Source organism: Chiloscyllium plagiosum, chromosome 39 (genome assembly GCF_004010195.1).
Source record: "Chiloscyllium plagiosum isolate BGI_BamShark_2017 chromosome 39, ASM401019v2, whole genome shotgun sequence".
Classification (NCBI taxonomy): domain Eukaryota; kingdom Metazoa; phylum Chordata; class Chondrichthyes; order Orectolobiformes; family Hemiscylliidae; genus Chiloscyllium; species Chiloscyllium plagiosum.
In genome coordinates, this window is record NC_057748.1 from 16,496,151 (window position 1) to 16,513,697 (window position 17,547).

General features: G+C 40.6%; 1 protein-coding gene across 2 annotated transcripts in view; it reads left to right on the plus strand.

Annotated features, from left to right (window-relative positions):
- The window catches only part of LOC122542278 (ICOS ligand-like), a 45,046-nt gene extending 27,588 nt beyond the window's left edge, over positions 1-17,458 (plus strand). Inside the window, exons 2-7 of one of the 2 annotated variants that reach the window (XM_043679854.1) lie at positions 2,722-2,780; positions 3,735-4,076; positions 6,116-6,409; positions 8,043-8,189; positions 11,073-11,135; positions 14,999-17,458. In XM_043679854.1, the coding sequence (XP_043535789.1) occupies positions 2,722-2,780; positions 3,735-4,076; positions 6,116-6,409; positions 8,043-8,189; positions 11,073-11,135; positions 14,999-15,093 (1,000 nt within the window). In that variant the 3' untranslated portion in view covers positions 15,094-17,458. The remainder of the gene's footprint in view (positions 1-2,721; positions 2,781-3,734; positions 4,077-6,115; positions 6,410-8,042; positions 8,190-11,072; positions 11,136-14,998) is intronic. The other variant, XM_043679855.1, reaches the window with a different exon arrangement.
- Positions 17,459-17,547: the final 89 nt, after the last annotated feature.

The window sequence follows — 17,547 nt, forward strand, 5'->3', positions numbered from 1 at the left end:
CTAGCCATTTGGATACAGAACTGGCTCAAAGGTAGAAGACAGAGAGTGGTGATGGAGGGTTGTTTTTCAGACTGGAAGCTTGTGACCAGTGGAGTGCCACAAGGATTGGTGCTTTTTATGATTCATGTAAATGATTTGGATGTGAGCATAGGAGGCGTAGTTAGTAAGTTGACACCAAAATTGGAGGTGTAGTGGACAGCGAAGAAGGTTACCTGAGAGTACAACGAGATCTTGATCAGACGGGCCAATGGGCCGAAGAGTGACAGATGGAGTTTAATTTAGATAAATGTGAAGTACTGCATTTTGGAAAGGCAAATCAGGGCAGGACTTATACACTTAATGATAATGTTGAAACTTTATTGCTGGAACAGCACAGCAGGTCAGGGGACCAATGGCCTGGGGAGTGTTGCTGAACAAAGAGACCTTGGAGTGCAGGTTCATAGTTCCTTGAAAGTAGAGTTGCAGGTAGATAGGATAGTGAAGAAGGCAATTGGTATGCTTTCCTTTATTGGTCGGAGTATTGAGTATAGGAGTTGGGAGGTTCATGTTTCGGCTGTACAAGTCATTGGCTAGGCCACTTTTGCAATATTGCGTGCAATTCTGATCTTCTTCCTAGCAGAAGGATGTTGTGAAACATGAAAGGGTTCAGAAAAGATTTACAAGGATGTTGTCAGGGTTTGGAGGGTTTGAGCTATAGGGAGAGGCTGAACAGGCTGGGGCTGTTTTCCCTGGAGTGTCAGAAGCTCAGGATTGACCTTTTGGAGGTTTATAAAATCGTGAAGGGCATAGATAGGGTAAATAGACAAAGTCTTTTCCCTGGGGTGGGGGAGTCCAGAACTAGAGGGCATAAGTTTAGGGTGAGAGGGGAAAGATTTAAAAGGGACCTAAGGGGCAATTTTCTTCATGCAGAGGGTGGTGCGTGTATGGAATGAGCTGCCAGAGGAAGTGGTGGAGGCTGGTACAATTACAGCAGTTAAAAGGCATCTGGATGGGTGTATGAATAGGAAGGGTTTAGAGGGATAAATTGGACTAGATTAGATTGAGATATCTGGGCGAGATGGATGAATTGGACCGAAGGGTCTGTTTTCATGCTGTGTATCTCTATGACTCTATGATTCTAAGTGATAAGGTTACAATGACAAACCATGTTGTGAGTATAAAATTACTTACTGATAATTATTTGAGATCATCTTTTCCACAGTTCATTAGAGTTTCTTTTGGATTTCCCTTGCGGCTCAAATCTAACATCACATGGAACTATAGGACTTAAGGGAGGAGTAGGCCATTCAGCCCTTTGAGTCTGCTTCACCATTCAATTGCCTGACAGCTAATTTGGCTGTAATCTCAATTTCACCATGTATCTGTGTAAAAATCAATCTCAAGACTGTTCAACTAAAAATATCGGCTTCACACAAGTAGATATGGTCTATGGTAGTTGCCAAACTTTGCTGTACCCCTAATGTTCAAAATACATTTTTGACTTCTGTATTGAATTGTGTTATGAGTAAAATTCCAAAGTGTAGTGATTATAACAAGGTCAGCCAGGTGGACCTCCTAGAATATGAGTTCCCTGATTGGGACTGTTCAACTAGTCCACTCAGGGAGCCCTGGCTGACAGATATAAACAGGAGTGTCAGAGGTTCTGTTCACTCTGAGAGCTGGCTCTGAGGGAGCCGGATCAGTGTAAATAAAGGGTGACTTGGTGATGGGATACCAGTCTCTGTGGAGTTATTTTGCAAAGCAATAGTTACTTTCCTTTTCTCACCACCTATTAAAGCTATCTGGTCTATGCCTCTCACAATAAAAGACCGCAAAGAAACAACAGATAAAGACAATTCATAAGTAAGACAAAAGAAATTACTACGACTTGACTGCCAATCAAGAATGCGTTTGAACATATCCTAAAAGATATTTCTCAGGAATTTTGTGTTTGGCTGCAGCTCCAAACAAACCAGTTAATTGTTGCAGTCACAAATCAAGTTAAGCTGAGCTGTGACTTTTGTTCCTTGTTAATTTTTAAACCAAATACTTGAATTTCCTTGAGCTTTCTCCTGCTATGTCTCCTGCAACTTACTTGGTTGATGCAAATCCTGGTTTATCTGTGTAAATGGAGTTATAGAGTTATAAAGTCATAGAGTCATAATAAAAACAGACGTTTCAGTCCAACTCATCTGTGCAAACTAGACATCCCAATCAGACCTAGTCCCATTTGCCAGCAATAGGCCCATATCCCTCTAAACCCTTCCTATTCATATACCAATCCAGATGCCTTTTAAATGTAATTGCATCACCTCCACTTGAATCCATTTTCTTCTCATCAGAGACAAATGTGCTACTAACTGAGCCATCGCCAACACCTATGCCCTTCTCAGTTGCAAATGTACTATGTAGCATCATATTATGATGGCTTTGCACTTAATAATATTTGTGCAGTTCGGGTTGTGGATACCAGTTCCTTTTTAAAGACATCAACGAAAGGATTTAGGAGCATTTTTTAAACAAGGCATTTCTTGGCTATGTTACATATTAGCCTTCATTGCAAGAGGATTCGTGTTCAGTTGATGTTGTATTTGCAGTGAAGTTACAACAGCAAACTGCAAAAAAAGGGTGACAAAACCAGTGCATCAAATTGTCAAGAAAAATGATTCATTTTTGACACAAATCCATTGTCATTAATATTTCAAAATCTTTGAAATAACAATTCTTTTTACTTTGTCTTAGGGGAGCCAGACTGGTGCCTGGGCTGTTTGAGTGTGGATTGCTTTTGTGTTGGGGAGCAGGTAAATTTAAATGTTCATTTCTTAGCAACAACTCACATTTCCTTTCATGTTGCCTCCATATCACTGATGTTCTATGGGCGTGATTCACTTTCATCTTTATCGATCTTCCGAAATGTGCACTATCCTTGTACAAGCTGCAGTAAACAGTCTCTCCAAAGTCCGCATCAACTAATAGATGGTAGGAAGTGTGCCTGGGTGCGGTTTTAATCTGAACCCATTTCTTTTCCCAGGGCTAAAGGGATCAAAGGGTGTGGGCAGGAACAAGGTACTGAGTTGGATGATCAGCTGTGATGGTATTGAATGACAGAGCAGGCTTGAAGGGTTTGCTTCTGCTCCTAACTCCGAAGAAGTTAAACTTTTTTTTTGATCACTTACAATTCTCCAGCATCACCACAGGATCATCAAATCCCTACAGTGCGGAACGAGGCCATTTGATCGATCAAGTCTATATCAACCCTTCTAAGGGCACCCCACCCAAACCCCTACTCTCTAACCCAGTATTTACCATGGCTAATCTACCTAGCCTACCCATCCCTGGACACTATAGAAAATTTAGCATGGCCAATCCACCCTAACCTGCTTATCTTTGGATTTTGGGGAGGAAACCCATGCAGATACAGGGAGAATGTGCAAACGCCACACAGACAGTCTCCCAAGGGTGGAATCAAACCCAGGTCTCTGGCAATGTGAGGCTGCACCACTGAACTCCCATGCCGACCTACAGATGCAGCCATATTAAAGAAGGATTGGAAGATTATAAACAGTGCTCTTCATTTCTCCTTTGTTCCCTAAGGATCCTCTTCGTTCTATCTGGTCTCGGTCACTTTTCATTTAAATCGCTTCTAATACCTCCTGCTTATCAGCCTGTGATGTTCTCCTCATTATTTATTACTTTTCCAGTTTTTATCATCGGGACAACAGCATTTTCATGTATTCTTTATTTTTATTCCCCAGTTTCCTTGTCAACCCTCACAGTCTCAGGAATTGTTGGGGAAAGTGCTCTGCTGCCCTGTGTGGATAGCACTATAAAAAATCATGCTCTTGATGAGATACGCGTGTACTGGCAGATGGCTGACCAGTTAGTCCATGCCTTTCACTCAGGGAAGGAACATGCTTACCAGGACTACAGCAATAGAGCCAGACTTTTTACAAAAGAATTCAAGCAAGGCAACTTCTCCCTTCTCCTGTCTGACCTCCGAGTGAGTGACGAAGCTGAATACATCTGCGTAATTCAGATGAAACAGAAGACGGGGTATGATGTGGTTCTGTCTGTTTCAGTCAGTTTGCAAATAGCAGGTAAAATTTTTCTTTTTTGTTGAGCTGTGTTTTAAAAGGGGAATGGATAAATGGCTCTTGAGATTTTCTTTGTTTTACATAAGAGTGAACTTCCTTAATAAATGTGCTTAATGTGCTGTATATTCTATTTAATAGTTGCATCGATCTCTTTCCCTTAATAGCTCAGCTGTTTTTTGCACAAGTGTAGGTAATGTAATACAGAACACCTGGTTGGATTACTGGCCGTGATGTGCTAAGTTGGAATGAAAATCTTTAATACTCAGCAATTGTTTCCTTTAATTTTCATTCTGGGAAAGTACATTTCCTGCGCTGAAGTTTTGTGCTCAAGATGTTATAGTGGAACTTATGACTCAGTACCACAATAACAATACCACAGATGACATTAAAGAGGCATATGACTGAATTTACAATTTATCCAGTAAGTGTTAAGCTGTCATGTTGTGAATAGCAGTATAGTGGACTCATGATCTGAAGACTTACTTTCAAATGTCATCACATTTAACTGAATTTGAATTTGGTTGACCAAACTAGTCTGGAATTAAGTTAAATAGCTAGACTCATTAATGGTGACCATGAAACTGCTGGATTCTTGTTAAAACCCCATCTGGTTCACAAATACATTTTTAAGGAAGGAATTTTCCATTCTTACCTAGTCTGAGCTACATATGACTCCTGACCCACATCAATGTGGTTAACATAGAGTCATACTGCACGGAAACAGACGCTTCGGTCCAACCAGTCCATGACAAACATAATCCCACACTAAACTAGTCCCACCTGCCTGCTCCTGGCCCCTATCCCTCCAAACTTTATCTAGTCATGTGCTTACCCAAATGTCTTTTAAATGTTGTAATTGTACCCACATCCACCACTTCCTCAGGAAGTTCATTTCACATGTGAACCCTCCACTGTGTAAAACATTTGACCTTCATGTCTTTTTAAAATCTCTCTCCTCTCACCTTAAAGTCTTGAAATCCCCCATCCTAGGGGGAATAAAACTACCATTAATCCTATCTATACCCCTCATTATCTTATCAACTTTTATAACATCTTGATTGATCTTTGTAGTGATCAAGCAGGCCACTGTTTTCTGGAAGGGGGCTGACCAGCCTCTTCTCAAGGGCAATTAGGAATGGACAATAGATCTTGCCAGTGATGCCCACCTCCCCTGAATGATTTTTATTCAGAGAAACAAACTTGTGGCAGCCACAGTTGATGATTGCACTCTCCCCTTGATCTCGGTCACGTTCATTCTCCTTTGTTGCCTGCTTGACACCAGCTACAGTTTAGACTGACTGGTTTCAGCAGGTTACGTTTCTCTCACTTCTGACAGTTAGGCCTCTCCTATCAAGTGCAAGGCAATGAAGTGGGCCAGACCACTACAACAGGGGCCACTTTGCTCTCAAATATTCCTTCATTTGGGCTCCGCTTGGTTCAAGTGCTGAACTCCGCTCGGTCCTGAATTAATAAACGGATCAATCAGAAAACTTAGAGCTAATTCTGGTTAACACTCGTCACTTGGATTTGGATCTCTGGGATGGAGTCATGGTGCTCTACAGCACAAACAAAAAAAGCCCTTTGGCCCATCAAGTCTGTGCTTGTCAAAAACAAGTACCGAACTATTCTAATACCATTTTCCAACACTTGGCTCATAGCCTGGTATGTCTTGACATTGCAGCTGCACATTGAAATACTGTTTTAAGTGTTATGAGGGTTTCTGCCTCTACCACTCTTACAGTGGTAAGATTCCAGATTCCCACCACACGGTGGATGAAATCCCATCTAAACCTCCTGCCCCTTACCTATAATCTGTGCTCCCTGATGTCCCCCCAGTACTCCCTGATGAAGGTACAAAGCATAGATATTAATTCCAGATCTGCTGGTAAGGATGCGCAATGTGTTCATCTCAGCTATGAGAGTGGATTCTATGCTGTTCATTGGGAGAGACAGAGTAATGTCTCAATTAAAGTTTAAAAGCGACTCTTGAACTCTGTAACTAACCTCTGTGCATTACTATCCTTTTTGGTTGGTGATTGTAGCTCACTATATGGAGCCGGTGTTGAGTGCACAATCTGAGCCGGGTCATGAAGCTCTTGTGAAGCTAAATTGTTCCTCATGGGGCGGCTATCCAGAACCACTTGTATACTGGACTGATGACATCACGAACACCCTTCCTGAAAACAGTACAGTCAAGAATGACATTATTTTTTCTCATGGAGGACTGTACAACGTTACCTCCATCCTCTGGATCCAAGCTACATCATACTTGACATATACCTGCTCTATATACAATCCCAAGCTTCAGAAGAACAAAACTGCAACTTTGCATTGGAGTAAGTAAAATTAAACATTACATTCTTCTGTTTGGAAGGGAAAGAATTGAAACATAGGCTGCCACCTTTTTGTGTGCTGAGTCCCTGAAACATTCAGATTCTGTTGCCTACCCAATGGCAACCCAGCTGTCCTGAACTGTGAGGTTTGCAGCAACTTCCAAAATTATTCAACTCATCAAGAAGTATTACCTAGTCCTGCACCCTCCCATTACACATTGGAAGCTAAATTAATGGTCAGGGGCTCAAATCCTGTTTGATTTTTATCCCTCCCAGCATCATAAACATTGACGTCAATTGTAACCTCATCAACTACTTTTCAGACTGAGATCGGTTAATGTAGAACTAAATTGGAAGGTCCCAGATGAGATCCTAGTCAATATAAACCAGCACTCCAGTGGGACTTTCCTGGCTTGTATAAGGTCAATGTAGCCAGTTGTAACCAGTCTAAACTGCTTTCTATTGTCCATGGAATTTGTAGATATTTTGACAACATAATTATAAGTGAAGGTATTATTGGTTCAGTTAATTGCACTCCAGTAGCCTGACTTTAGAGCCAGATTTAAGGAAAGGTATAATTTCATTGGAGACAGTTCAAAGAAGGTTCACTAGGATGATCCCTGGAATGGAGGGATTGTTTTATGAGCAAAGGCTAAACGTATTGGGACTCTACTCACTGAAATCTAGAAGAATGAGAGGTGATCTCATTGAAATATATACGAGTCTTCAGAGGCTTGACAGCACAAAATGTTAAGATGATTTTTCTCTCATGGCAGAGCCTATGACCATAGGGCATAGTCTCAGAGTAAAAAGGCCACCGCTTTAAGAATGAGATGAGGAAGAACTTCTTCTCTCAGAAGGATGTGAGTCTTCAAGAGAGCTGTGGGGGCAAAGTCCTTGTATATAGACAAGGCTGAGATCGATTCTTTATCAGTATGGGAAATCAAGGATTATGGGAAAAGGCAGGAAAGTGGATATGAGTAATGTTGGATCAGCCATGGTCCTATTGAATGGTAGAGAAGGCTTGAACATTCTACTCCTGTTCCTAGTTAGTCTGCTCCTGTTCCTAGATCTTAAGGTCTAATTCACTGTGCAAAGATATAGGAATGGACCATTTAGCACTTGAACCTGTTCCACTGCTACTTAGCGAGAACATGACTGTTCAGATAGATGGCGAATGGTTTTTGCCATGGTCCATTTAACTCTCAGTGGCCTTGGCACTACAAGTTGCTGGGAGTGGGTGGTGGAGACAGTGCCCCCTAGAAGGCACATGGGATGTTTGAACAGATGAGGCAATTATGTATTGCCTTAACCACATGGTCTGAAATATTGTCAACTGAACAATACAACAAAAATGTGTCCTTCACCCAAGTTGCTTGAAATAATAGTGTAATAAATAATGGTGAGCGCTCTTAGCCTCCCTGTTGTTTCGATGATAAATTGTGGCCCATTGTTTATGAGTTGTGGATACCGTGTAATTGCAAAGAAATTTTGAACTGTAAGTGTAAACCTTTCTTTGCTACTCATTGCATGACTCATATCTCCAAACATTGCACAGAAAAAATGGATAAGAAAGTGAATTGCTTCATGTTGTTTTACATTAATGTCTCAGTAATTTTTTTTTGTATTTGGGCAGATATTTCTGAAGGAGACCGTGAAGAGATCAGTGTCAGTGACACGCATCACAGATGGATTACACCAGTGGTTTTAGTTACACTCATCTTTGTGGTTACACTGGCAGGTTACATTTTGCTGAAACATTTTCCCAGGTCGTCACTGATGAGTAAGTGAATTATTTCCTCCAGTTTACTGAACTGGCACTTAGGTGGGTCCTACCTGCCAATCTTCCTTCCCACCTATCTGCTTCACCCTCCTCTTCGACCTATCACCTTTACCCCCCCCACCTCCATCCACTTATTGTACTCTTAGCTACCTTTTCCTCAGCCCTACCCACCCCTCCCATTTATCTCTCCACTCCGGAGGCTCCCTGCCTCATTCCTGATGAAGAGCTTTTGTCCGAAACGTCAATTTTCCTGCTCCTCGGATGCTGCCTGACCTGCTGTACTTTTCCAGCACCACTCTAATCTTGACTTTCGCCTGGCACTTAGGTGGGCCAAGTGGAGTTCAATTCTGCATTGACTCTAATGAACGGAGTTTGTCCAAACTGATTGGGACTGAATGGTGTCTAACCTGCCTGTTATAAATACCTTTGGCAAACTGTGTCAAATTGGATGTGCCCAGCAGTTGTGTACCTGTTAGAAGCACAAATATTTTTAAATTCTGAGAGATTACCAGAGGCAGGTATGAGAATTGTATAGTGAAGGTTGCTTTCTGGGATTGGTTTATGGTACATTTGTGGCCAGAGAAAAAGTTGAATTGTGGTACACCTATCCGCAGTCAGTGTGAGCTGGATGATAATATTGAGGACAAAATGTAGAGCTATGTCCCATCTCTCTTAACTTTGCTGACATCATTGTATCCCTTTTTACTTCCTTAAAGAATATTAGTAAATTAGATAAATATCATTTCCCTTGCATGAAGCCATCTTGACTCAGCCTGATTGCCTTAAGATAAAGTGGCTTCCGATAGCATTCTTAATGATGGATTCTTGCATTTCTAGCATCTCTGGGTATGTCCTGTCCCATCAGGAGGGCAAATCCACCAAAGGTGGTTGTCCAGTGGTGCACAGTTGGGAAGGAAGAGCTCTGGGAGTCCCCAGCATTGACTCAGGTCCAGATGAAATCCTATGGTATTGGGTCAAACATGAGCAAGGAAACCTCCTGCTGATTACCACCTACTCCTGTCATCATACCCTTGTAATAACCTTTATATAAGTTCAGTCATAGAGTTTCAGACCAACAGTTCTCAACCTTGAATGAAATGTGAAATTCTATTATGTTACTATCACTCTCACCAAAAGGATCTTTTATTATGAAAACATTGAATAACTCTGCCTCATTAGGTTAAAAGTAGCCTTTTCATTGGTTGTTTACTCAACTATTATTTTAAGAAATGGTCTGGAATACATTATTAACCAGTGAGTTTTGAGAAGAATTGCAGTTCAGGTTGAGGTTCTGGATGTAAGTTTGCTCACCGAGCTGCAAGATATGTTTTCAGACGTTTCGTCACTATACCTAGTATGGTGACGAAATTTCTGAAAATGAATCTTCCAGCTCGGTGAGCAAACTTACATCCAGACACTATGAACTCTTATCCTAGATTATCTTTACCAATTTGATTCATCCAATCTGAATTACGTTTAAAATTACTGTTGATAATTGACATTCTTTTCTTAGAAGTTTCCTTTATTTCTTAAATCATACTCTGTTCAAGAGTATATCTGCTGTCAGAGATTAAATTAAATTTCATCCATTTGTCTGTCCATTTCACCAGTCTGTCCATATCCTTTTGAAGTCCTCCACTTTTCTCCTCATGTGCAACAATACTTTCAAGTTTTGTTTTGCTCGTCACAAAAAACAACTTTACACCAAGGTCTGGGTCATTAACATGTGTCAGAAAGGCACCAACCTCTGGGCCACTCCATTATCTGCAAAATAACAGTTTACCACTACTCTTTGTTTCTTGGCATTCAACCAATTTCATAGCCAAGTTTCAACTGTATCTTTCATTCCATGAGCCCCAGCGTTGCTGACAAGTCTGTTGTGTGGTACTGCATCAAATATTTCATCCACTTCAGATGATATGAAACTTTGTTCTGTATGTCCGAGATCGTTAATGTTTATTGAAAAGTGTAGCACTGACCCCTATAGAACACTATTGTACACATGGAGAGTTAATGTAGACTCAGCCTTTTGTCCTATATCCTATTTTGTATTCATGTCTTCACTGTCTGTTTTAATTCCATGGGTTTAAGGAGATACTTAGAAGGAAATTAATTCCAGTGACTGAAGAGTTGGTAGTGTGTGCACACAGATTTAAAACAATTAACAAAACAACTACAGGTAACATGAAGATTTCTTTTACACACAGTAAGCTTCCTGGGACCTGGTTCTGTCTCAAAGAATGTTGGAAGCAGATTCATAGTAACTTTCACAAGCAAATTTGATAAATACTTGACAAGAATAACTTTGCAGAGCCACAGGGAAATATCAGGTGATTGGATAACTCTGCCAAACGGCCAGCCCAAGACTCAATAAACTGAATGTCCTCCTTCATTGATGCTATGGTATCATAAGCACTGATGTGGACTGTTTTGGGCTGATTACCTGTTTCTGTACGTTCTGTGGTAGTTTATGTGTATGATAATATCCTTTCAATTTCAACGGGCCTCCAAACTGTCAAGATTGAGGGCTAAGACCTGCTTCTGGAGAAGATTGATCCAACAGCCCAAGTATTGTCTTGGTGGGATTAAGTCAAATGCATTCATTACCTTTGAGGCTTCAGTTTTCTTCTGGCTGGTGGGGGAGTTGGAAACCAGGCTCTTGCCCCAGATTTTCACAGGAACTCCTTGATCATCCAGAAAGGAGACATATTGAAAAGGAATGGAAAGACTTTAAAGCCATAGCCTTGGATATTTGCATGATCCAGTTATGCTCCAAGTAAATCCAGCTTAATGGGACCGGGGAATGGGAGGTATTGCTTTTCCTATAATTGAAATCTCCTTCAAATGTCATCTGCAAGATAAAATAAATTGTACTTTTTTCAGGAGTTGGTGTGGCTGCAGGACAATGTGAGTTAGCTTCCCTAAATGTCGTCAATCCTACATTAGGTGAGTGATCCCATTTTTAGGTGATTCTGATATTGACTATCTTCCTTCTAAAATAGAAATATTGATTTATAAACACTATAGAACACTGCGCTGGGACATGAACTCAGTATCTCCCTGAAAAAGTCATTTGAAAGAAATGGTGCCATATGTAAATACACAGTATGGATGATGCTGAGTCATGTCGAACAATGAGGTCCCTGAGTTATTTTAATTTCTGCCTGAGCGATAGCAGTTGTGCGACAATTAGTCTCAGTGTCTCTGATTCCATGTGAACTCTGCTCAAACCTCTGGCTCGTTATTGGCTTGCACTTCGACCTGAGCTGGTTTCCTTGGCAGGTTTTGTCTGTCATTACTTGCCATTGCCTTCCACATAAGCCATTCCTGAAGAAGGGCTTATGCCCGAAACGTCGATTCTCCTGCTCCTTGGATGCTGCCTGACCTGCTGCGCTTTTCCAGCAACACATTTTCAGCTCTGATCTCCAGCATCTGCAGTCCTCACTTTCTCCATTGCCTTCCACTCTCAGGGTCAGGCTGAGGAGGCAGGACCCAAGTCAACCTCTAGCTCGCTGTTTTAGCCAACTCAGACAAATGCAACTGGTCCCCGCAGCTTGGATTAAAGAATACAATAATATTCTCACCCTGCTTATTGTCAACTCAGTTTAACCACATCGAAAAATATTAATGATTTGGAGATGCCGGTGTTGGACTGGGGTGTACAAAGTTAAAAATCACACAACACCAGGTTATAGTCCAACAGGTTTAATTGGAAGCACTAGCTTTAGGAGCGCTGCTCCTTCACCAGGATCAAAATATTAATGATCCATCATGAATATTTTGAACCCGTACAAACTGGACTATGTCCTTTCCATGCATACCATGTCAATCTCACACCACCAATCTCCCAAGTTCTGTATGTACTGTCTGGGAAGAGTTGGTACTATTTTTGCAACTTCATAATCTGTCCTTTAGAGAACACTGTGAGTGGTGGGAGGATTGGCAGTCTGCCAGTCTATGACACAAGTACTCCTTTGAGAGTGATAAACATCTATGAGACCAGGTGATAATGTAGTTAATGAGAACAATTTAAGGCTTGTAATATGGCCCGATTGCTTGTACTGAATGCCACAGATATAATCACACAGAGCACTATGTTCGCAGGCAGAAAGCACATACAGTCATAGATTCACGCCAGTCCACGCTGAACATAATCCCAAACTAAACTAGTCCCACCTGCCTGCTCCTGGTCCATATTTCTCCAAACCTTTCCTCAACAAGTACTTATCCAAATGTCTTTTAAATGTTGTAGTTGGGTCCACATCCACCACGTCTTCAGGAGGTTCATCCCACATGCAAACTATCTTCTGTTTGAAGAATTTGCCTCTCACGTCTTTTTCAAATCTCTTTCCTCTCACCTTAAAAATGTGCATCTTAGTCTTGAAATCCTCATCCTAAGGAAAAGACAACTCCCATTAACCCTATCTACACCCCTCATGATTTTATAAACTTCTATAAGATCACATTGTGCCTGGTTCAATTCAACAAAATGAGAGACAGCCATTCTCTTCTTCATTTCTCTGGACAGTGTATTAACAATCAGAGTCAACCTACTTGGTTTAAAATTGGAAACAAAAACAGAAGTTGCTGGAAAAGCTCAGCAGGTCTGGCAGCACCTGTGAACAGAAATCAGAGTGAACATTTGAGTCCGATGACCCTTCCTCAGTTCAGTTTAGGGGAACTTCAGAGGTGATTTCCAGTCTGTGAAACTTCAAAACCAGACAATTTGAGTTAGAAATCTTCAAGTTGTTTGCATTGAGACAGTTTAGGTCATCGAAATTGTGAAAGGTTCATGCCCTCAGACTCTGAAAGAAACCTGAAAATTCTAGAAAAAGTAACCGGAAAACTTCAGTAAAGTAAAGATTAAAGAAACTGAGCTGGGGTGATATTTCTCTTGGATTAAGTCTCTAATGAATGGTGTTGGGAGAAAGGTTGAACACTTTGTGTTGATATTTATGTTAAGATCTTTCTCTGTCTTTTATATATTGGTTTGTTTGTTCACTTTACTTTGTGTAATAAACTTATGTTCAGTTGTCAAAGAACATCATATGAATATATTTCAATGACTAAACATTTCTAATAACTTTCAAAAAATTAAATATATAATCTATTGAGCTACTTTTCATTCTGAAATTGGGTTGGAATCATGCCAGATCCACCTGATTCAAATATGTGCAAGATGTTGACCCATACATTTGAACCAGGAGTGCCTGGCTAGTGGTTTGAATACTGTGGAATTTATTGGGCAAGTTACGACAAAGTTGAAAGCTCACTCTGATGCAGTTCCAGGTTGGATTTATGGATTGTTTCTCTTTACAGTGTGAGATCATGTTTCTTTAAGAACTTTAGAAAAATAAAATGTTTTATTTTCTGATACCTGAATCATTAAGTCACCTCAGCAATAGGTTGTTTTTCCAAAGTAGTTTTTAATAAACAGAAAAACACCTCCACATTGAAGTAGAAGAGTTAAAGGAAGAACAGCAGAAACTGAGTTTCCAAACAAATGGGTTTTGGTAAGATCTTTAAAAATGGGGAGAGGAGTAATGTGACGCAGAAGTTTAAGGATGAGTCAAATAAAGGATGCTGGTGGTTCTGTTGTCGATGATGGAACATTTAGAGAACGATGTAGAGGAAGCAGATGGCATGTCTGGAAGGTATAGCTGGAGAAGGCTATAAAGTAGGGGTGACCATGGGAGGCATTGTGGGCAGAGTATTTAACGTCAGTGAATTCAGAGCAGGGCAGTTATTGAAGATCAATGAGGACAAGAGCTATGGGCAGAGGAGTAGAGGCGGCAAGACTATGGGCAGCAGAAGCTGGGGAATAGAGATGCTGAGGGAGAAAGCCTGGGAGATTTGGATGAGTTCAGTGCCAAAAGAGAAGCCATCATGCATGTTTAAGCAACCATGAAAATTCTTATAGCCTTCTCTTATTATTGATATGATCCCAGTTGATGTAATATTGGACAACACAGATCCCAGAATGCAACGTGGCTTGATAGATAAGTTTACTCTTTGCAGTTGGTTATTGACTACAGGTACTCAGTTCCTCAGAAGTATGTCTGCTGCCTCAACTCTTTCATTGCTTACTTAGCTGACTCTTTTTTTCCATCCTGGACTGTTGAAATTATTTTAAGACCAATTTCTAGCTCTTATAACCCAGAACCCCGTTCAGTGTCTGCACAAACTCTCAAAGCTTGGAGACTTCACAAACCAAAGCCCTTGTGCTAAGGGGAAAACTGCTTGGTTGAACTGAAAGACAGGATATAATTGTGCCAGCATGAAACTGTAACCTGATTTTTCTGAATTCGATTCAGATTAAACCATCAGTCACTTCTGATTTTGTTTGCTGACTCTCATAAACTCAGTAGTATAAACATTTCATCAGTTAAGAACACAGATATCTGATCACTAAGTGATTTGCATTCTTGGTAAACATGCATTGAAGTCACTTTTCTGAATAACCTTTTAAAAAGAAAAGTTACTTTTTGCAGAGCTGTTGCCAAAGCCAAGATCTGTTTTAAAAAGTAAGACCATTAATAATGGAGTAGACATAGGTCATTCAGCCCATTAAGTCTGCTGTGCCATTCAGTGAGGTCGTGACTGGTCTGATTATCCTCAACTCAACTTTCTTGCCTTGGAGTCATGAACACAGCCCAGCACACAAACCAGCCTTCCATTCATTGATTCCATCTATACTTCCCGAAACCTCAGGAAAACAACCAAAATAATCAAAGACCCCTCCCACTATGGTTATATTCTCTTCCCGCTGGGGTGTGCTTCTGTTAATTTTCTGTGTTTGCTTTCTTTAGACAGAAGAAGCCATATTCAGGATGACCAAGGTGCTATTGAAACTGAACCATTTACCAAAAATTTAGAAGACCATAAAGGAGAGACTGAAACGTGAATTACTCTGTTGCCACTGAATGTAACTGTTATAATATGTTCTTTGTACGTCTTTGGATTATTTGTATATGTCTCATTTGACTGCTTACGGTGATCACATTGTCAATAGTGACTCGAAAATGGCGAAAAATGCTCTGAAGTCCACGCCTGTAAATGATACTTTGCTATCAATTGTGCAACACTTTCTTTTCCTTTTTCTCCTCTCCGAAGCTGAAATGTTGGGCAGTTTGCTCAGGTATTGTATCGAAGTATTACAATCAGTGAGAGGCTTGGAACGACAGAGGAGCAGAAAGATGCAGAGAGGACATGTACAGAAATTGCTAAAAGTGGGCTGACACTTATGATCATGAATTAAAAAGCTGCTGGAGCAAGCCTTTAGCTGAAGAGGGCTGAAATACAGATGTTATGTTGCTGACATAGTTAGACTCAATTCTTTTCCTTAATTCTTTGTTAAGATATGGGCATCGCTGACAAAGCCAGCATTTGCTGCCGTTTCCAGTTACATTGGAACTGAATGGTTTGCTGGGCCGTTTCAGAGGGAAATAAAGAGTCAACCACATTATGGTGGATCTGGAGTCACATGTAGGTCAGACCAGCTAAGATTGGCAAATTCCCCTCTCCGAAGGTGAACTAATGGGTTTCTAAAGCAATGAATGATGGCATGATTGGTGCACTATTATAGTCTCAGTAATGGGAAACATTAAACGTGTTCAAGTTGGGGCAATGTGCCTCAGGAAACCGATATTACCTTTGGAGGGCTGCAGTGAGTATTTACCAGGATGACATGAGGGGGAAAAGGGTTAAGCATTGAAATCAGAATGCACAGATTAAGCTTGTAGTTCTTTGATCAAAATGTGATGTTCAGAAGAGGAATAAAATTAATAGGACAGAAAGAAAGGTAATTTCCTCTGAGGGAGGGGTGGGGGTTGGAGGGAGTGGAGTCCAGGACGAAGGGGCTTACTCTTAAAAATTAGATTCAGACTATTCAAACTAATCTGGAGAAATACTTCTTCATACAAAAACACACTGGAAATCTAGAACACTCCCTACTGATGCTGAAGAGCAAATTGAAAAATTTCATTTTGAAGATGTATTGTCTGAAATATTAATTGAGGATATTATTGACTGAACCTATATCGGATATTTTTTTGTAAAGAATCCTTTGCAGAGCTAACAGCAGGCAAAAGTATTGCATTTAGAAAGGACACTACTTCTTGATTGGAATGTTTGAGTCTAATAATTTCAGAGAAAGTTCACATGATTGAGTTGATGGATGAAATAAATCTATTGGATATGAACACAGACAATCAGAGGGCTCTCTTCTCTGGAGCAACAGCCTTTGCTGTCTCTGTCTTCTTTGCAGTTTTGGAAACCTCTCGTTACAAAGGTTGTGAGCTGAAAAACTGTCTGGAAGGCCTCGCCGCTACAAGTAGAGAGTTCCTTCACAGAAAGATCTTCATTGCCATAACACAAGTGTTCATAAAGGAGAATCTGGTGTGGGGCAGAAAGACTAAATGAATTATCCGACCCGCAGGTACACTTCCAGCATCAAAAAGGTTATTGTTTTACACTGGAGAGAACCTCTGGCAGTCCAGGATCTTCTCCACTGAACATAGAGAAAGTTACCATTATTTATATTTTTACTTTTAGCCTGCCTTTAGCTGGTAAAAACCAATCATACTATTAATTGATTATATACACATTAATCAGATTAATCATGTGACTGCATGATCGATCCACAACACCTTTGGGTCATCTTATGATGTTCACCAGACCCTCCTATCACTTATCCTTGAGCCTTCACAATACATTTTACTCAACCACATTCCAGGCGTTAGCTCCTGCATCAGTGACTCAATACTCCCCTGCTAATTGCAAGGGTGTCTCCTGTCTGCCTTAGACTGAATGTCCATGGGCATGCAGTTAAATTCCTTAATACCTGCACACTTAAAACTCCATGTTTTATATATAACTTGTGGCTACGATTACTTGGGGGTCAAACCCTACCCTTCTATCCAATAATCAGTACCATACTTTTGTCCAGCCTGGTTTGGAGACTTCTCTCAGTATTTCTCAAGGATGTTCATTTTCAAACTGTCTCTATACATGCAGCTATTGTATTTTTACTTCTTATTCAACAGGACTCTTCTGTATGCATTTCACAAGACCCTTTGTGTACAATTAAACTGTTACATTGGATGTGCTTCTTCTATGAAGTCTACAATTGCTCTCGCTTATAGTTTAACTTCAAACATCTGACTATGGAAGCTCCTGTTTCAGCTAAAAATCTTCATCAGCCTATTTATGTCACTGAAGACCACTTTCAGCTATTTCATGCTGAGTCAGCCATAGGCAGCCCTAACTCTAAAATCAGAACAAAACGACGGTTGGAGGAAGAACGCCTCATCTTCCGGCTAGGAACCCTCCAACCACAAGGGATGAACTCGGATTTCAC